Source organism: Corapipo altera, unplaced genomic scaffold (genome assembly GCF_003945725.1).
Source record: "Corapipo altera isolate COAL_440 unplaced genomic scaffold, ASM394572v1 129575, whole genome shotgun sequence".
In the NCBI taxonomy this organism is placed as follows: domain Eukaryota; kingdom Metazoa; phylum Chordata; class Aves; order Passeriformes; family Pipridae; genus Corapipo; species Corapipo altera.
In genome coordinates this window covers 1-16,900 of record NW_020885382.1, presented here as the reverse complement: position 1 = coordinate 16,900, position 16,900 = coordinate 1, and the positions used below count along the sequence as shown (strand labels likewise).

Sequence of the window (16,900 nt, the reverse complement as noted above, 5' to 3'; positions counted from 1 at the left end):
TCCTCCCCTCCCCACCCCATTATGGCCTATAAAGGCTGTGGGGCTGCAGGGCTGGCATAGGTGTTGGTGTGGGATAGAGAGCGAGCTGGTGTGGGGGCACAGCAGGGATGTGGGATGTGGATATGAGGGGTTGAAGGGGGGTATGGGGAGCTATGGGGTGCACAGGATGGCTATGGGGCACATGGGGATCTATGGGGCACAGGAATCTCTGGGGGCTATGGGGCATGGGGGGCTATGTGGCACATGGGGTTTCTCTGGGGTGCGGGGATATGTGGGATACAGGTGGGGTTATGGGGCACAGACTATTTAAGAAGCACCAAGAGGAACTGTGAGGCACAGAGATCTATGGGGGCACAGGGATCTATGGGACACCAGTGGTCTATGGGGCACCCAGGGGGCCTATGTGGAACATAGCAGAGCTATGGGACACGTGGGATCGTCTATGTGGCAAAGGGATCTATGGGGCATAAACGGGTCTATGGGGCAAAGAGTATCTACAGGGGCTATGGGGTTCAGGGGATCTTTGGAGTGCAGCCCCTCACCCTCTGCATGTCCCTCCAGCTCCTTTCATCGTACCTGCTAGATCCACAGACTCCAGGTGAGGGTGGTGTCCTGGTGCAGTATGGGGACTGGCACTTTGGGGGGGGTGTTGCTATAAGGGTGCATGTGTCCCTATAGGGTCTGTGCATCACTGCAGGGGGGCCATGCATTGCTATGGGGTTCTGCATGGGGGGCTGTGCATGACTGTAGGGCTCCCTGCATTGTTATAGGGGTCCCTGCACTGCTTTGTGTCTCCGTGGATCACTATAGGGATCCCTGAATCACTACAGGGCTCTGTGCATGGCTATAGGAATCTGTGCCTTGCTACGGGTGTCCATGCATCACTACAGGGGTCGGTGGGTGGCTGTGGAGATCCCTGCATCACTATAGGAGTCTGTACATCCGGGGTGCATGGGTACTGGGGTCCTTGCATGACTGTAGCGGTCTGCCCATAGCTATAGGGGGTCTGTGCACTGTCATAGGGCTCAATACATGGGGAGATGCATGGCTACAGGGTTCTGTGCATGCGGCCATACACCACTATGACAGTCTGTACTTTGCTATTGGGGTCCCTGCATGGCTATAGGGGTTCCTGAATTACTACAGTGGTCTGTGCATGAGACAGTGTGTGACTGTATGGGTCTGCAGTGGGCTACATGGCTTGCTGCACACCTATAGGGTCCAACACATGGGGCTGTGCACAGCCATAAGGCTTTATGTCTGGCTATAGAGTCTGCCACAGCTATAGAGGTCTGGGCACAGGTATGGGAGTCCATGCATGGCAATGGGGCTGTGGTCAATGGGGGCTGTGCGGGGCCATGGGGTGAGGGGTGAGACCCTGCAGCCAGAGTCCCACAGCCCCTCAAGTGATGTGAGGCCCCTGTCTGTGTGGGGCAGGATGGGAGATGCAGTGCTGGCGGCACTGGGGGCAGCAGCTCCCTTCCTGAGGCCAGGGGAACGGGAGCGGCTGGCATCCCAGACCAGACCCTTCGACCCTCGCAGCGAGTGCTTCGTCCCCCACCCCCGTGAGGAGTTTGTGCGGGGGCGGGTGATGGGGCGCCAAGGCGGTGAGGTCACCGTCCAGACCGAGCTGGGAGAGGTGGGCAACTGAGAGGGTAGAGGAGGGTGAGGGCAGGGAGGCAAGGGGTCACAGGGAATAAAGGGTTAATCGGGGTGAGGGGATAATGAAGTTAAGGATGGGAGGGTTTGATGGGGGTGCAGGCATGAGGGGTGATTGGTGGTGGGGGATGAAAGGGGGTTGGGCTTCATGGAGGGTGAGGGGTTGGTGGGAAGCTGGGGGGAGAAGGGTTAAGGAGGGAGGGGTTAATGGGGTGAATTTAATGGGGAATGGGTTAAAGGAGGGGGGGTTTGAAGGTTTTTGGGGGTGTAAAGCAAGGAGGGGGAGACTAGGTCCATTGAAGACCTCCCAACTCATGAGGGGTGCCCCAAAACCCATAGAAGATTCCCCCACAACCCATGGAAGACCCCTCACCTACAGGGTGTCCCCCAAACTATGGGACATCCCACAACCCTGACCCCCTTGTCCTCCCATCCCCCCTAGACGATGATGGTCAAGGAGGCTGACATCCACCAGCAGAACCCCCCCAAGTTTGACAAGATCGAGGACATGGCCATGCTGACCTTCCTCCATGAGCCTGCTGTCCTCTACAACCTCAAGGAGCGCTACGCCTCTTGGTTGATCTATGTGAGTCCTCCCACAAGCACCTGGGGCACCTGGGAACTGGGCAGGGTCTTCCCCACAGCCTAAGGTGTGGATGGAAGCTAGTGACCCTTCCCTAAAACTCTTGGGGTACCTAGAACCAGGTGGGCTTTCCAGAGGGTCTATAGGCCCCCTAGAACCTGGTGGTGTAGCTTCTCCATGGACTTTGGGACACCAAGAACCTGGTGAACCTTCTCCAGCCCCCTTGGGCCACCCAGACCCAAGATGTTGCACTCCTGAACCATTTTGGTCACCTAGACCTGAGATATCCCATCCCCTGACCGAGATCCAAGATATCCCTTTAATAGCCCCTTCGATGTGACACACAAGATGTCCCACCCCTGGATCCTTTGGTCCACAAAAGATGTCCCATCTCTGGATGTTGTGGGCCACCCAGACCCAAGATGTCCCATCTCTATCCCCTTTTGGCCCCTCAAAATCATGACGCCCCTTCCCCACATCCCTTGGGCCACCTAGACCTAGGATGTCCACATCTGGTGGGGTGGCACCTTCAGGCTCTGACGGACCTGACCCTTTCTCCAGACCTACTCAGGACTTTTCTGTGTGACGGTCAACCCCTACAAGTGGTTGCCTGTTTACAACGCTGAGGTGGTGGCTGCCTATCGGGGAAAGAAGCGGAGTGAAGCTCCACCACACATCTTCTCCATCTCTGACAATGCCTATCAGAACATGCTGACAGGTAGGGACCTCCTCTGGGGACCTCAAACTAGAAGACCCCACCCCAAACACTGGATCCTGACCTAGACCTTGCCCTCACCTGGGAGGATGGAGAACCTTAATCCCAACCCCAAGATCCCAAAGATGCCTCCCAACTTCTTCCCACCTGACTCCTTTCATCTCTTGGCAGATCGAGAGAACCAGTCCATCCTCATCACGTAAGTCTGTCCCTGCTTGATGCTGCCCCATAGTGCTGGGGTGTGATAAAGGAGCCACCATGATATTCTCCAACATCTCACTGTTGCCACCCTAGTGGAGAATCTGGGGCGGGGAAAACAGTCAACACCAAGAGGGTCATCCAGTACTTTGCCAGCATTGCTGCCATCGGCGACCGCAAGAAGGAGGCAACCAACAGCAGCAAGGTGGGGCCTCAGGTCACGCACCCCCAGCATTGAGTGTACCCCAATGGCATGCACACCCAGGATTGTTCCATCCCATCAGGGCACCCTGGAGGACCAGATCATACAGGCCAACCCTGCCTTGGAGGCCTTTGGCAACGCCAAGACCCTCCGCAATGACAACTCATCTCGATTCGTGAGTGTTGGGGGTGGGATCTATGGGGCAGAGTCTGTGGGCTGAGGTCTATAGTATGGGGTCTGCTGGGAGGTTTCCACCTCCTGCCACTGCTTTTCCAGGGGAAGTTCATCCGAATCCATTTTGGGGCCACCGGGAAGTTGGCATCAGCTGACATTGAGACCTGTGAGTAAGTTGAGAGGCTCCATGAAAGAACGTCTGGCAGTCCTTCATCCATCCCTCCATGGACTCATCTATTCATGGATTTATTCATCCATGCTAGGACTTATCCATCTATGGACTTATCCATCCATCCATGAGCTCTATCCGTCCATCCATCCATCCCTCACTCCATCCAGTCAGCTCTCCATCTCCAACTCTTCAACCCACCATCCATCGGATCCTCTGTCTTCCATTTTTTTGTCCTTCCATCTTGTGTCTCCCTCTCTTCTTCCTTCCCTCCTTTTCCACATGTCCCTTGATGGATGCCCTCTCTGGATGGATTTGTGAGACACTGTCCTGTTGTCCATCCATCCATCTATCTTCTTATCCCACCATCCATCTGACCTTTCACCTCCACCTCCTCATCCCTCTGTCTCCTCATCCTACCATCCAGCCATCCCTTCTTCTCCATCTCTCCATCTCTCCATGTCTCCATCCATCTCTCCATGTCTCCATCCATCTCTCCATGTCTCAATCCATCATCTCCTAATCCCAGCCTCTACCGTCTTTCTCTCCATTCCCACCCCAGATCTCCTGGAAAAGTCCCGTGTAATTTTCCAGCTGAAGGCTGAGAGGAACTACCACATCTTCTACCAGATCCTCTCCAACAAGAAGCCAGAGCTGCTGGGTGAGTTGGGTGCTTGGCCTTGGGTCTTCTCCTTCCTCCCCTCCTAAATTTCTCTGCTCCTTCTTGGGACAATTGAGGGTGATTTGGGGCTGTTTGGCCACTGGAATTGCTCAATTTTTTGTCTCCATCCTGGGCCACCACGGAGCAGAGATGCTTCTCATCACCAACAACCCCTATGACTACAGTTACGTCTCCCAAGGAGAGGTGACTGTGGCCTCCATTGATGACTCTGAAGAGCTGTTGGCAACCGATGTAAGTGGTGGGGTGGGCAGGTGGACATCCCCTGGCTGAGGAGAAGGCGAAGCGCCAGGTGGATGGTTGAGATGGTAGAAGAGGGATGGATGGAGGAGAGGAGGAATGTAGGGATGAGAGGTGGAGGATGGGAAGGGTGGAGGGCAAGGGAGATGGTGGGTTGGTCACATGGGATGATGCAGGATGAGGGACAGAAGGTAGGAGAGGAGAGTGGTGTCGGTGGAGGAGGTTATGGGTGGAGATAAAAACAGGTGGGAGAGTCCTTGGGTGGACAGATGAGTCCTTGGGTGGACAAGTCCTCAAATGGATGGATAAGTCCATGAATGGATGGATGGAGTTCATGGTGGATGAATGAGTTCATGGATGGATGAGTCTGTGAATGGGTGGGTGGATGGATGGATGCAGTACTCAGATGGGTGGATGGATGAGTCCATGGATGGATGAGTCCTTGGATGGACAGACTGACAAGTTGGAAGGGCAGAGGGACACACAAATGCTGGCCAGCAGACGGCTGTGACCTCAGCTGGACAGAGTGGGTGGCAAGGCCCTCTCCCACCTGCCTCCACCCGCCCACCAGAGCGCTTTTGATGTCTTGGGCTTCACTGCCGAGGAGAAGGCCGGTGTCTACAAACTGACAGGTGCCATTATGCACTTTGGCAACATGAAGTTCAAGCAGAAGCAAAGGGAAGAGCAGGCAGAACCAGACGGCACTGAAGGTGAAGCAGGTGGGGGGGGATGACATAGATTTTGGGGTCACCAAGTGAGGTGGGACCTGACAGCATGCCTTCTTCACACTCCACAGATGCTGACAAGTCAGCCTACCTGATGGGGCTGAACTCAGCTGATCTTCTCAAGGGGTTGTGTCACCCCCGTGTGAAGGTGGGCAATGAGTACGTCACCAAGGGGCAGAATGTCCAGCAGGTGTACTACTCCATTGGGGCCTTGGCCAAGGCTGTGTATGAGAAGATGTTCAACTGGATGGTGGTGAGGATCAACAACTCTCTGGACACCAAGCAGCCACGGCAGTACTTCATCGGTGTGCTGGACATTGCTGGCTTCGAGATTTTTGATGTGAGGACTGAGGGGGTGGCAAGGCAGTGGCATTGGTCCTCTTGGGGGTTGGGTTGATCCAATTGGGTGTTGAGCTGATCTTCTGAAGCTTCAGGGGGAATTCTAGTGGAGACTTACCCTCTTTGGGCCTTGTTTTGACCCTGCTGGGTGTTGAGTTGACTTCATTGATACTACTGGGCATTGTGTTGATCCTGTTGGGTCTCAGGTTGACCCACTAATCTTGGGTGTTCTCTTGACCCTGTCGGGTGTTGAGCTGACCCAGCTGACCCCGTTGGCCACCTCCTCTCTCCTTCCCCAGTTCAACAGCTTTGAGCAGCTCTGCATTAACTTCACCAATGAGAAGTTGCAGCAGTTCTTCAACCACCACATGTTCGTGCTGGAGCAGGAGGAGTACAAGAAGGAGGGGATTGAGTGGGAGTTCATTGACTTCGGCATGGACCTCCAGGCCTGCATTGACCTCATTGAGAAGGTGCCACCTCCCCCCAGGGCTTCTGGGGGCTGAAGGGGCTGCTGGGGAAGGGCCCTTCCAGTTGGAGCTTGCCAGGGACCCCAAAGTTGGGCACTTGGGTTGTGCTTGGCGTTCACTATGACCAACAAGGTCTTCTCTTCCCAGCCCATGGGGATCATGTCCATCCTAGAGGAGGAATGCATGTTCCCCAAGGCCACAGACATGACCTTCAAGGCCAAGCTCTTTGATAATCACTTGGGCAAGTCAGCCAACTTCGGGAAGCCACGCAATGTCAAAGGGAAGCAAGAGGCCCACTTTGCCCTCATCCACTACGCTGGCACGGTAGACTACAATATCATTGGATGGTTGCAGAAGAACAAAGACCCTCTCAATGAGACAGTGGTGGGGCTCTACCAGAAATCAGCCCTGAAGCTCTTGGCCAACCTCTTCGCCAACTATGCTGGAGCTGATGCACGTAAGGGGCACCCCCTTCCTGAACATCTGGGGCTCTCCCCACCCTGTCCATCACCTATCTCATAACTTCTTCTCCAACAGCCGTGGAGAAGGGGAAAGGAGCCAAGAAGAAAGGTTCCTCCTTTCAGACTGTCTCTGCACTGCATCGGGTAAGAGTTCAGGGGTTAATGGTGGACCCTAGGGTGTTTGGGCATTGAAATCATGTCCTAAGGCAGGTAGTGATCCTTGCTGGGACAGGTTGGGGGGTCTTCCTTTTCTTCATCATCTCTTCCTCCATCCTCCAGGAGAACCTCAACAAGTTGATGACCAACCTGCGGTCTACCCACCCTCATTTTGTCCGCTGCATCATCCCCAATGAGACCAAGTCTCCTGGTGAGCCAATTCATGAGGGTTTATCCAGGGAACAGTGGTGCTCCCTGGCCAAAGGTGGTGGGGAGCAGTGCTGTGGGGCAGGCCTTGACTCACCAGTTATGTGATCCACCAGGTGTGATGAACAACCCCCTGGTAATGCACCAGCTCCGCTGTAACGGGGTGCTGGAGGGCATCCGCATCTGCCGCAAGGGCTTCCCGAACCGCATCCTTTATGGGGACTTCCGCCAGCGGTAGGCAGAGAGGAGGAGATATGGGAAGGGGGTTGACAACTCCACTGGGTCTGATCTCAGGATTTTCCTGTCCTCTCTGACTACCAGGTATCGCATCCTGAACCCCGCTGCCATCCCTGAGGGGCAGTTCATTGACAGCCGCAAGGGTGCTGAGAAGCTCCTGGGATCCCTTGATATCGACCACAACCAATACAAGTTTGGGCACACCAAGGTGAGGTCACATGGTCTCCATTCCCTGTGGTCCCATTATCCACAAGGATTCCACGGTGGGACCAGGTTGAGTCCATGGTCCCACCATCTACTTGTTCACCTGCACATCTGAGCTCACTCCATCCACCCTACCACCCATTCCTCCACCAAGCCTCCAGACCCCAACAGTACTTAGCTTCATCTCCCCTTGTAGGTCTTCTTCAAGGCGGGGCTGCTGGGGCTACTTGAGGAAATGCGGGATGAGCGCTTGGCCAGAATCATGACCCGCTTGCAGGCCCAAGTTCGTGGTTTCCTCTCCCGTCAGGAGTTCAAGAAGATCCTGGAGCGGAGGTGGGTAGAGATTGAAATGGTGTTGGGTCTAGGTTGAGTTGAAGTTCTTGGTGACCTGCATCCTGCTGTGCCTTCTCCAGGGACTCGCTGCTGGTGATCCAGTGGAACATCAGGGCTTTCATGGGGGTGAAAAACTGGCCTTGGATGAAGCTCTACTTCAAGATCAAGCCCTTGTTGAAGAGTGCTGAGACTGAGAAGGAGATGCAGGTAGGACAAAGCCATAGGTGGAGCAGGTGGATGGGTGGATGGAGAGAGGGAAGGGTGTGTGGGGACACGGAGGAAGCAATGAGACTTACAGGTGACCTTCGTGCCTCCTGCAGAACATGAAGGAAGAGTTTGGGCGGCTGAAGGAGGCCCTGGAGAAGTCAGAGGCCCGGAGGAAGGAGCTGGAGGAAAAGATGGTCTCCATGCTGCAGGAGAAGAATGACCTTCAGCTCCAAGTGCAGGCTGTAAGTGACCTAGATGCCTCAGCCCCTCCCTCCTTTTTCCTTCACCCTCCCACCAACCTTCCCTCTTCCAGGAGCAAGACAACCTCGCTGATGCTGAGGAGCGTTGTGACCAGCTAATCAAGAACAAGATCCAGTTGGAGGCCAAGGTGAAGGAGATGACAGAGAGGATGGAGGATGAGGAAGAGATGAATGCTGAGCTGACGGCTAAGAAGAGGAAGCTGGAGGATGAGTGCTCAGAGCTGAAGAAGGACATTGATGACCTGGAGTTGTCTTTGGCCAAGGTGGAGAAGGAGAAACACGCCACAGAGAACAAGGTAAGGGTGGGGAGAGATCTTGATTTCAAACTGTGGGGACTTGATATGTCTCGAGCCAAAGTGAATACGTTTTGAGAAGACCCAAGGGTGGCTGAGTTGAGTTGCCAAAACCCAAGGCTGTTTAGACTGCCAAAATTCAAGGGTGGTTGAGTTGGGTCAACGAAGACCCAAAACCGCTTTGGTCAGGTTGTGACAACCCAAGGCTGGTTGTGTTCTCCTGTGTCCCCAGCTCAACCAAGAGCAAGAACAACCTCCTGTCTCTTGTCCTACCGCTGGTACCAAACCAGAGGCTTGATATTTCTCTTCCTGCAGGTCAAGAACCTTACAGAGGAGATGGCCGGGCTGGATGAGATTATTGTCAAGCTAACAAAGGAGAAGAAGGCTCTGCAAGAATCTCATCAGCAAGCGCTGGATGATCTGCAGGCGGAGGAAGACAAGGTCAACACCCTGACGAAGGCCAAAGTCAAGCTGGAACAGCAAGTGGATGATGTGAGTGTGGGACAGTCCTGCCACGGGCACATAGCTGGTGCCTTGGAGTGTGAAGGTCATTCTGGGGTTGGTGTTTGTGGGGGGCTGATGGGTGTATCTCTGCCTCACTCACAGCTGGAGAGCTCACTGGAGCAGGAGAAGAAGATCAGGATGGACCTGGAACGCGCCAAAAGGAAGCTGGAAGGTGACTTGAAGCTGGCTCAGGAGAATATTATGGACCTGGAGAATGACAAGCAGCAATTGGATGAGAGGCTGAAAAAGTAGGGGCCCACCCACCTGCTTGTGCTTTACCTATAATGACCCTCTCTGCTGAGCAGGCAGGAACATGATTGCCTGGCGTTTGTCCCCACACCCAGGAAGGACTTTGAGCTCAACGCACTCAATGCAAGAATTGAGGATGAGCAAGCAATTGCAGCTCAGCTCCAGAAGAAGCTCAAAGAGCTTCAGGTGAGGTGGACTTCAGCTTAGGGTTCAACTAGGAGGAGGAACGGGTTCTCCTCATTTATTTCACACCTTTTTGAGAAGGACCAGCATGCCACAAACCTGAGGTCTGAAGCCCATGGCCTGTCCCTTGGCCTAGAACCTCCTTGTCACTTATCACCTCGAAATGACTCATGGGCTCCTGGGCAGGTTGGCTTTGGGGTAGCTTGAGCTGAACCAGTGGGTCTGAAGTACTCAAGGTAGTAGGGGCACCTTGGGTAGGATCATCTGAGCTGAGCAGACCATCTGTTTTGGATCATGTTATCTCCAATGTCCTTAGAGAAGGTTGTGTGGAGCTGTCTGATCCAGGCAGCTCTATAGTTGGTTGAGCTGAATGTCTTCAAGACCAGGTGAGTTGAAGAATCTCAAGGTAATTTGAGAAGGTGGAGTGTCTTCAGACAAGGTTGGGTTGATCTGGAGATCTCGAATCTTGACTGGGTTGAAGAGAACTGAATGAGATCAAGTCTAGTTGAAGTGAAGGATCTCCAGTTGTCTGGGTTGAGCTGAAGAGTCCACATGTGGTTGGGTTGACTTAAATTGACTTAAAGACTCTCCAGCTGGATTGGTTGAATTGAGTGGAGGAGCTGGGTGAAACCAAGTCTGCTGACAGCATGTCCATCCCCTGAGCACAGGCACGGATTGAGGAGCTGGAGGAGGAGCTGGAGGCAGAACGAACGGGCAGGGCCAAGGTGGAGAAGCTGCGTTCTGACCTGTCACGGGAGTTGGAGGAGATCAGTGAGCGTCTGGAGGAGGCGGGTGGTGCCACGTCAGTGCAGATTGAGCTCAACAAAAAGCGAGAGGCAGAATTCCAGAAGATGCGGAGGGACCTGGAGGAGGCCACACTGCAGCATGAGGCCACGGCTGCTGCGCTGCGCAAGAAGCACGCCGACAGTGTGGCTGAGCTCAGCGAGCAGATTGACAACCTACAGCGTGTCAAGCAGAAGTTGGAGAAGGAGAAGAGTGAGCTCAAGCTGGAGTTAGATGATGTTGGCTCCAACATGGAACAGCTGATCAAGGCCAAGGTAGGAAATAGGTCTCCAGCCATTAAAGAACAACTCTTCCATTGCCCTCTCAAGGTTCTCTTTCAATTTTCTGCCCTTCCTATCTCCAGGCCAACCTGGAGAAGATGTGCCGTACCATGGAAGATCAGATGAATGAGCACCGGACCAAGTCTGAGGAGGCTCAACGCATGGTCAATGACCTCACCACTCAACGAGCGAAGCTCCAAACAGAAAATGGTGAGGGGCTTGTTCTTTCCTAACCCTTGCCCAGTGAGGTGGCTTTGTGGTGTGTCCAGCGAGTCACTGTCCACCATTCCACCCCACAGGTGAGCTCTCCAGGCAACTGGAGGAAAAGGAAGCCTTTATCAACCAGATGACGCGAGGGAAACTCACCTACACCCAGCAGCTGGAGGACCTCAAGAGGCAGCTAGAGGAAGAGGCCAAGGTAGGGCTTCGTTGGGGAGGTCAGTGGGGCTAAAAGACACCTCCAGTGTCAAAAGTGAAGTTGATTTGGGACTCAGAGGGGCAGTTGGAGAAAACGAGTTGAGGGTCTTCAGGAAGCTCAGTAGGGTTGGTGGGTGTCAAGGAGGTTGGGTTGGATTGGTAGTAAGGATGTTGGTTGGGTTGGTCTAGAGGAGGTTGGGACAGGTTGGATTGGTCTACAGGAGTTCTAGTCAGCTTGCAGTGATGAAAACAAAATCTTGCTGAGTTGGAGAACTCTAAGTTCAAGTTGATGTGGACCCAATGGTTCACCTTTTCTTCACTTGCTCTCTCTCCACCCTCCCAGGCCAAGAACGCACTGGCCCATGCCCTCCAGTCAGCCCGGCATGACTGTGACCTGCTGCGGGAGCAATATGAGGAGGAGACAGAAGCCAAGGCTGAGCTCCAGCGCTCACTCTCCAAGGCCAACTCTGAGGTGGCACAATGGAGGACCAAGTATGAGACAGATGCCATCCAGCGCACTGAGGAACTTGAGGAAGCCAAGTAAGTCATCCCCCCGTGAAGGGAGCTTCTGGGGGCAGGGGAGAGCAGAGACTCTTCCACTGTAGAAGGAGCTGGAGAAGGTAGAGGGACCTGGAGGTAGCAGAGGAGATCCAGAGCAGAGCCTTGGCCAGCTGATGGGTGGAAGAAGGTTTGAGTTGGTCCACTTGGTCCACGGGTCACCACAGCCAGGTTGTCCCCTGGGACAGGAAGAAGCTGGCCCAACGGCTGCAGGAGGCTGAGGAGGCAGTGGAGGCGGTCAATGCCAAGTGTTCCTCTCTAGAGAAGACCAAGCACCGGCTGCAGAATGAGATTGAAGATCTCATGGCTGACCTTGAGCGGTCGAATGCAGCAGCTGCTGCTTTGGACAAGAAGCAGAGGAACTTTGACAAGGTGGGAGAACCAAGAAATGGTGGAAGGAGAATAGTGGGAAGAGGGTGGAGAGATGTGGGTCCCACCAATCATAGAAAGGCAGGAGAAAAAGTCCAGAAGAAAGGTGAACAACTGTCAAGGTCCAGGTTTCAGCAGAGCTTCAAGTCCCTACCAGAAGAGTGTTGGGGAGAGGAGGAGGACGATGAAAAGAGAGTTTTTTGTGGGCAAAGCAGCTTCTGAGCAGGTTATGTCACCATAGATCTTGTCTGAGTGGAAGCAGAAGTTTGAAGAGTCACAGATGGAGCTGGAGGCATCGCAGAAAGAGGCCAGATCCCTCAGCACTGAGCTCTTCAAACTGAAGAATGCCTATGAGGAGTCACTTGATCACCTGGAGACCTTAAAAAGGGAAAACAAGAACCTCCAAGGTGAGACTATGGTCCTTTGTCTACCTACCATGATGTTTTCCACTACCTTCCACATAGTCTGATGTGTTCTCATCTGGTCAGAGGAGATTTCGGACCTCACGGAGCAGCTGGGTGGCAGCCACAAGACCATCCATGAGTTGGAGAAGGTCCGGAAGCAGCTGGATGCTGAGAAGCTGGAACTTCAAGCAGCGCTGGAGGAGGCTGAGGTGTGACAAGCCACGTTGCCGTGCATCCCTATGTTCTCCTGGTCTCCTTTGCAGTTCTCAATTTTCCCTCTGTCCCTTCCAGGCCTCTCTGGAGCACGAAGAGGGAAAGATCCTGAGGGCCCAACTGGAGTTCAACCAAGTCAAGGCAGACTATGAGCGCAAGCTGGCTGAGAAGGACGAGGAGATGGAGCAGGCCAAGCGTAACCATCTGCGGGTGGTGGACTCGCTGCAGACCTCACTGGATGCTGAGACCCGGAGCCGCAATGAGGCCCTGCGGCTGAAGAAGAAGATGGAGGGTGACCTCAATGAGATGGAGATCCAGCTCAGCCATGCCAACCGCATAGCCGCTGAGGCCCAGAAGCAAGTCAAGACATTGCAGGGCTACCTCAAGGTACCAATAAAACTTCTGTTTCATAAGAATGTTGAGATGTAGTAGATTACACCACCCCACAATGGAAGAAGAGTGGACCTTCAGCCCCTTCCCCCCATCCACATTCACCCTCTTCCCCTATGCCGTCTTGTAGGACACTCAACTGCAGCTAGATGACGTGGTCAGGGCCAATGAGGACCTGAAGGAGAACATTGCCATCGTGGAGAGGAGGAACAACCTCCTCCAGTCTGAACTGGAGGAGCTGCAGGCAGTGGTGGAGCAGACTGAGAGAGCCCGCAAATTGGCTGAGCAGGAGCTGATTGAGGCCAGCGAGAGGGTCCAGCTTCTCCACTCACAGGTGAGACCTCATGCACTTTCAAGGAAAGAGGTCACCTCCATCCACAGGTGTGGGATTCTAATGAGTTGAGTTACCAAGATGTCCAGATCCTTGAAGCTTCCAGAGTTGGCAGGGGTGGGGGCATTAAGTACTGAAGAAAGATGGGTCAGCAGTTCCATAGACACCTCATGAGATCCTCTTCTCCATCTCCAGAACACCAGCCTCATCAACCAGAAGAAGAAGATGGAGGCTGACATCTCCCAGCTGCAGACAGAGGTGGAAGAGGCCATCCAGGAGTGCAGAAATGCTGAGGAGAAGGCCAAGAAGGCCATCACTGACGTGAGTGCCGTGATGGGAACAACAGCTAGGATATCTTCCAGTGGAGGGTAATGAACCTCCTTTTCTGCTTGCTTCTCTCCTTGAGTAGGCGGCCATGATGGCAGAGGAGCTGAAGAAGGAGCAGGACACCAGCGCCCACCTGGAGCGGATGAAGAAGAACATGGAGCAGACCATCAAGGACCTGCAGATGAGGTTGGATGAGGCCGAGCAGTTGGCCCTCAAGGGGGGCAAGAAGCAGCTGCAGAAGCTGGAGGCCCGTGTGAGGGAGTTGGAGAATGAGCTGGAGGGTGAGCAGAAGCGCCATGCTGAGAGTGTCAAGGGTCTCCGCAAGTCTGAGCGTCGTGTCAAGGAGCTCAGCTACCAGGTGGGTTGCCTGAGGTAGCCCTGGATGTTATCCACTGGCCCTGTGTCCTCAGGGCCTTATGTCTGATGCTGTATGTGACTTGCAACATGGCTGACCTGGTAGCTAGAGAGACAGAGGTGAACTAGACCACCCATTGCTTCTATGTCCAGTACTGTAGTGGGACCCAGAACATGGTAGGCTTGGTGGTCATGAGCCACCCAGTCTATCCCCCAGCATCCATGGGGTCTTTGCATGACCCAGAATCTCAGGTGAAACCTTATCAGGGACAAAAAAGACACCTTTGCCCAAGAGGACATCCCACCTTCTGCCCCACAGCTGAAGCCACCGGAGAGCCTCCACTCCCCAAGATCATCTCTAACTGTCTCCTGACCCTTGTGGCTCTGGTGATGATCCAAAGCATGGATGGGGTCAGGTCCTGATTCACACGTGTCTCACCCCACAGACAGAGGAGGACCGCAAGAACCTGGTTCGGCTCCAGGACCTGGTGGACAAGCTCCAGCTGAAGGTCAAGGCCTACAAGCGACAGGCGGAGGAGGCGGTGAGCAGTGGGGGGCAGCTTTGGGACCACTCTCCAGGAGGGACCAGTGTGGGGTTGGGGTGTGAGACAGGATGTAGGGAGTAGCAGGGAACCTTAGTGTCGTTAAGGAGTGGGGTGTCAGGGGCTGAGGAAGGTGGGCCAAGGGAGAGGTGGGGTGGTGGTGGAATGGCTGTGGGACAGGTGACTAGAAAGTTGAGTGGATGTTTCGATGGATGGAAGGTTGGATAGATGATAGTGGGATGAACGGCTGGCTGGCTGGAAGGTGGAATGAACAGATGATTGCATAGATGAAAGGTTGGACAGGTGGGTGGAAGGTTGGTTGGGTGAATGGAAGGTTGAATGGTGGAAGGATTGATGAAATGTTGGCTGGCTGACTGAATGGATGTACAGAAGGAAGGCTGAATGGTGGAATGTTAGATGGATAGATGGATGGATGGATGGATGAAAGGATGAAAGGAAGGAAGGTAGGTTTAGTGGGTGGAAGGTTGGATGGATGGGATGTTAGAGGGCTGGTTGGTTGAGTAGATGGTTGGGTAGCTGGAGATGGAATTGCTGAAGGGACAGGTGGGTCCATAAGCAATAAGAAAGTCAGATGGAGGGACAGCTCTCAGGGTGGCAGGAGGCCACATGGAACTGAGGTGGAGCCCCACTGATGCCCCTGTCCCCCAGGAGGAACAAGCCAACTCCAATCTGGCCAAGTTCCGCAAGGCACAGCATGAACTGGACGAGGCAGAGGAGCGTGCCGACATTGCTGAGTCCCAGGTCAACAAGTTGCGGGCCAAGAGCCGTGACATTGGAGCCAAGGTGGGACCTCTCCCTGCCCCACAGCTGCCCCATGGCTGCCACATGGCTGCCCCCACAACTCCCTCATTTTTACACTCCAATTTTTTTCCTTCTCCATCAGAAGGGACTCAACGAGGAGTGAAGCTCTGAATTCCCTGCTGTATTCCCTGGACCTCTAAATGCCCTACCCCTGCTCCCAGCCCCCTAACCTTGGTCAGTCAATAAAAAGAATTGAGCAGCAGCAATTTGTGTGGGGCTGGGTTTGTGTTGGGCTGGGTTTGTGTGGGGAGGGTGGAGTTGTCTCATGACATGGCACCCACAAAGTGGATGCAGACCACACAAGATCACCCACTAGCGTGCAACATAGTACACCCCACAGCATGATGCAACCAGACGCACAGTGCAACATGATGTGACTGACGGGGTGCATCTTAACCTCAACCTGCCCCACAGTGTAACTCAAACTGCCCCATGGTGCTCTTCAACCTCAACCTGCCCCACACCAACCCATGTCCATGTGGGGAGAGACATGTCCAGGGGCAGATGTGGGGCTGGGGAAGGAGGGGCCCAGGAGGTGGGGGGAAGCATCTGAGTCCTCCGCATATGGAGCAGAGCCTGAGTGAACCCCTCAAGGATGTCTTGGCTCCTGAGGCTGCAGCTTCTCCTGCTGCAGGTGCTGATGTCCCTCCAACTTGGCATCAGTGTTCCCCTGGCCACCAGCTGCTCAGTCCCACTGCACACCATGTCCCACCATCCCCTATGCCCTACTGACACTCTGTCCCATGTCCCTCCATCCCTCTGTCCTTTCCATCCATCATCCCACAACCTCCTGGCCCACCAGCCCTGTCTATCTCCCACAGTCCCTCCACCTCCTCTATGGTCTCCTAGTCCCTCCAGGTTCTCAATGTCCCACCAGGTCCCACTGTCCCTCTTTCCCCTGCCTCTTCCTCCTCTTCTCAAATCCTCTGTCCCACTGCCCTCCCCCTCTCCTCCCCCCTGCCCTGCCTTCCCTGTCCATCTGTCGCCCCATCCCTCCTCCAGTCCTGGTGGCGCCGTGTGATGGACCCCAGGGGACCTTGGCGTCCAGGCAGCTCCCCTCCCCCGCCAAATTCGGGCCAAGGAGGAGGAGGCGTGTCTCTATGGGGCTTTATGTGGAGACTGTGGGTCTCTATAGGGACTCTGTGGGGCTCTGTGGAGACTCTCTGCAGCTCTGTGGGGTTCCTGTGGGGCTCTATAGGAGATCTATAGGGCAGAGGAAAGGATCTGTGGGGCAGGGAAGGGGATCTGTGGGGCACAATGGGGAGGTGGGGACCTTCCCACCCGCAGGAATGTGTCACCTCGCGGGGACTCTTGTCACCTCCTCGATAACAAAGTGGACATTGTGTTCAGGGACTGTTGCCAGATCCCCCCCCAGACCCCTGCCGGCCCAACGGCGCCTCACAGGGAGGGATGAGATAACAATCTGCCCCCCCTCCCTGCCGTGTCCAGATATAGACCTGGCAGGGTTGAGCTGTCACCACCTCATGGGTGACAGGACATTGGCCAGGGACCCAGGCATCCAGGCCCCATAGACACCCTCTACACAAAGGACCCAGGCATCCTAGCCCCACAGATCCCCTCCATGCACAAGGGACCCATGGGTCTGGGCTCCATAGATCCCCCCCTAACAGGTGACCGGGAGTCTGGGCCACATAGAATCACCAC

General features: G+C 54.6%; 1 protein-coding gene across 1 annotated transcript; it reads left to right on the top strand.

The window, feature by feature from the left end:
* The first annotated feature begins 1,438 nt into the window (after window positions 1-1,438).
* LOC113940450 (myosin-7) lies at window positions 1,439-15,437 on the top strand. Its single transcript, XM_027631595.1, has 38 exons — window positions 1,439-1,639; window positions 2,102-2,245; window positions 2,804-2,960; window positions 3,129-3,156; window positions 3,252-3,360; window positions 3,440-3,532; window positions 3,634-3,697; window positions 4,263-4,361; window positions 4,510-4,613; window positions 5,191-5,329; window positions 5,416-5,684; window positions 5,983-6,153; window positions 6,298-6,607; window positions 6,688-6,755; window positions 6,891-6,978; window positions 7,091-7,208; window positions 7,296-7,419; window positions 7,612-7,748; window positions 7,829-7,955; window positions 8,069-8,197; window positions 8,269-8,511; window positions 8,824-9,000; window positions 9,115-9,260; window positions 9,357-9,447; window positions 10,113-10,502; window positions 10,592-10,718; window positions 10,808-10,926; window positions 11,269-11,465; window positions 11,672-11,855; window positions 12,094-12,259; window positions 12,341-12,465; window positions 12,548-12,856; window positions 12,990-13,193; window positions 13,386-13,511; window positions 13,600-13,875; window positions 14,318-14,413; window positions 15,083-15,217; window positions 15,318-15,437. Exons 1-38 carry the CDS (start codon window positions 1,439-1,441, stop codon window positions 15,336-15,338), a joined length of 5,811 nt encoding a protein of 1,936 aa, XP_027487396.1. The 3' UTR covers window positions 15,339-15,437.
* Window positions 15,438-16,900: the final 1,463 nt, after the last annotated feature.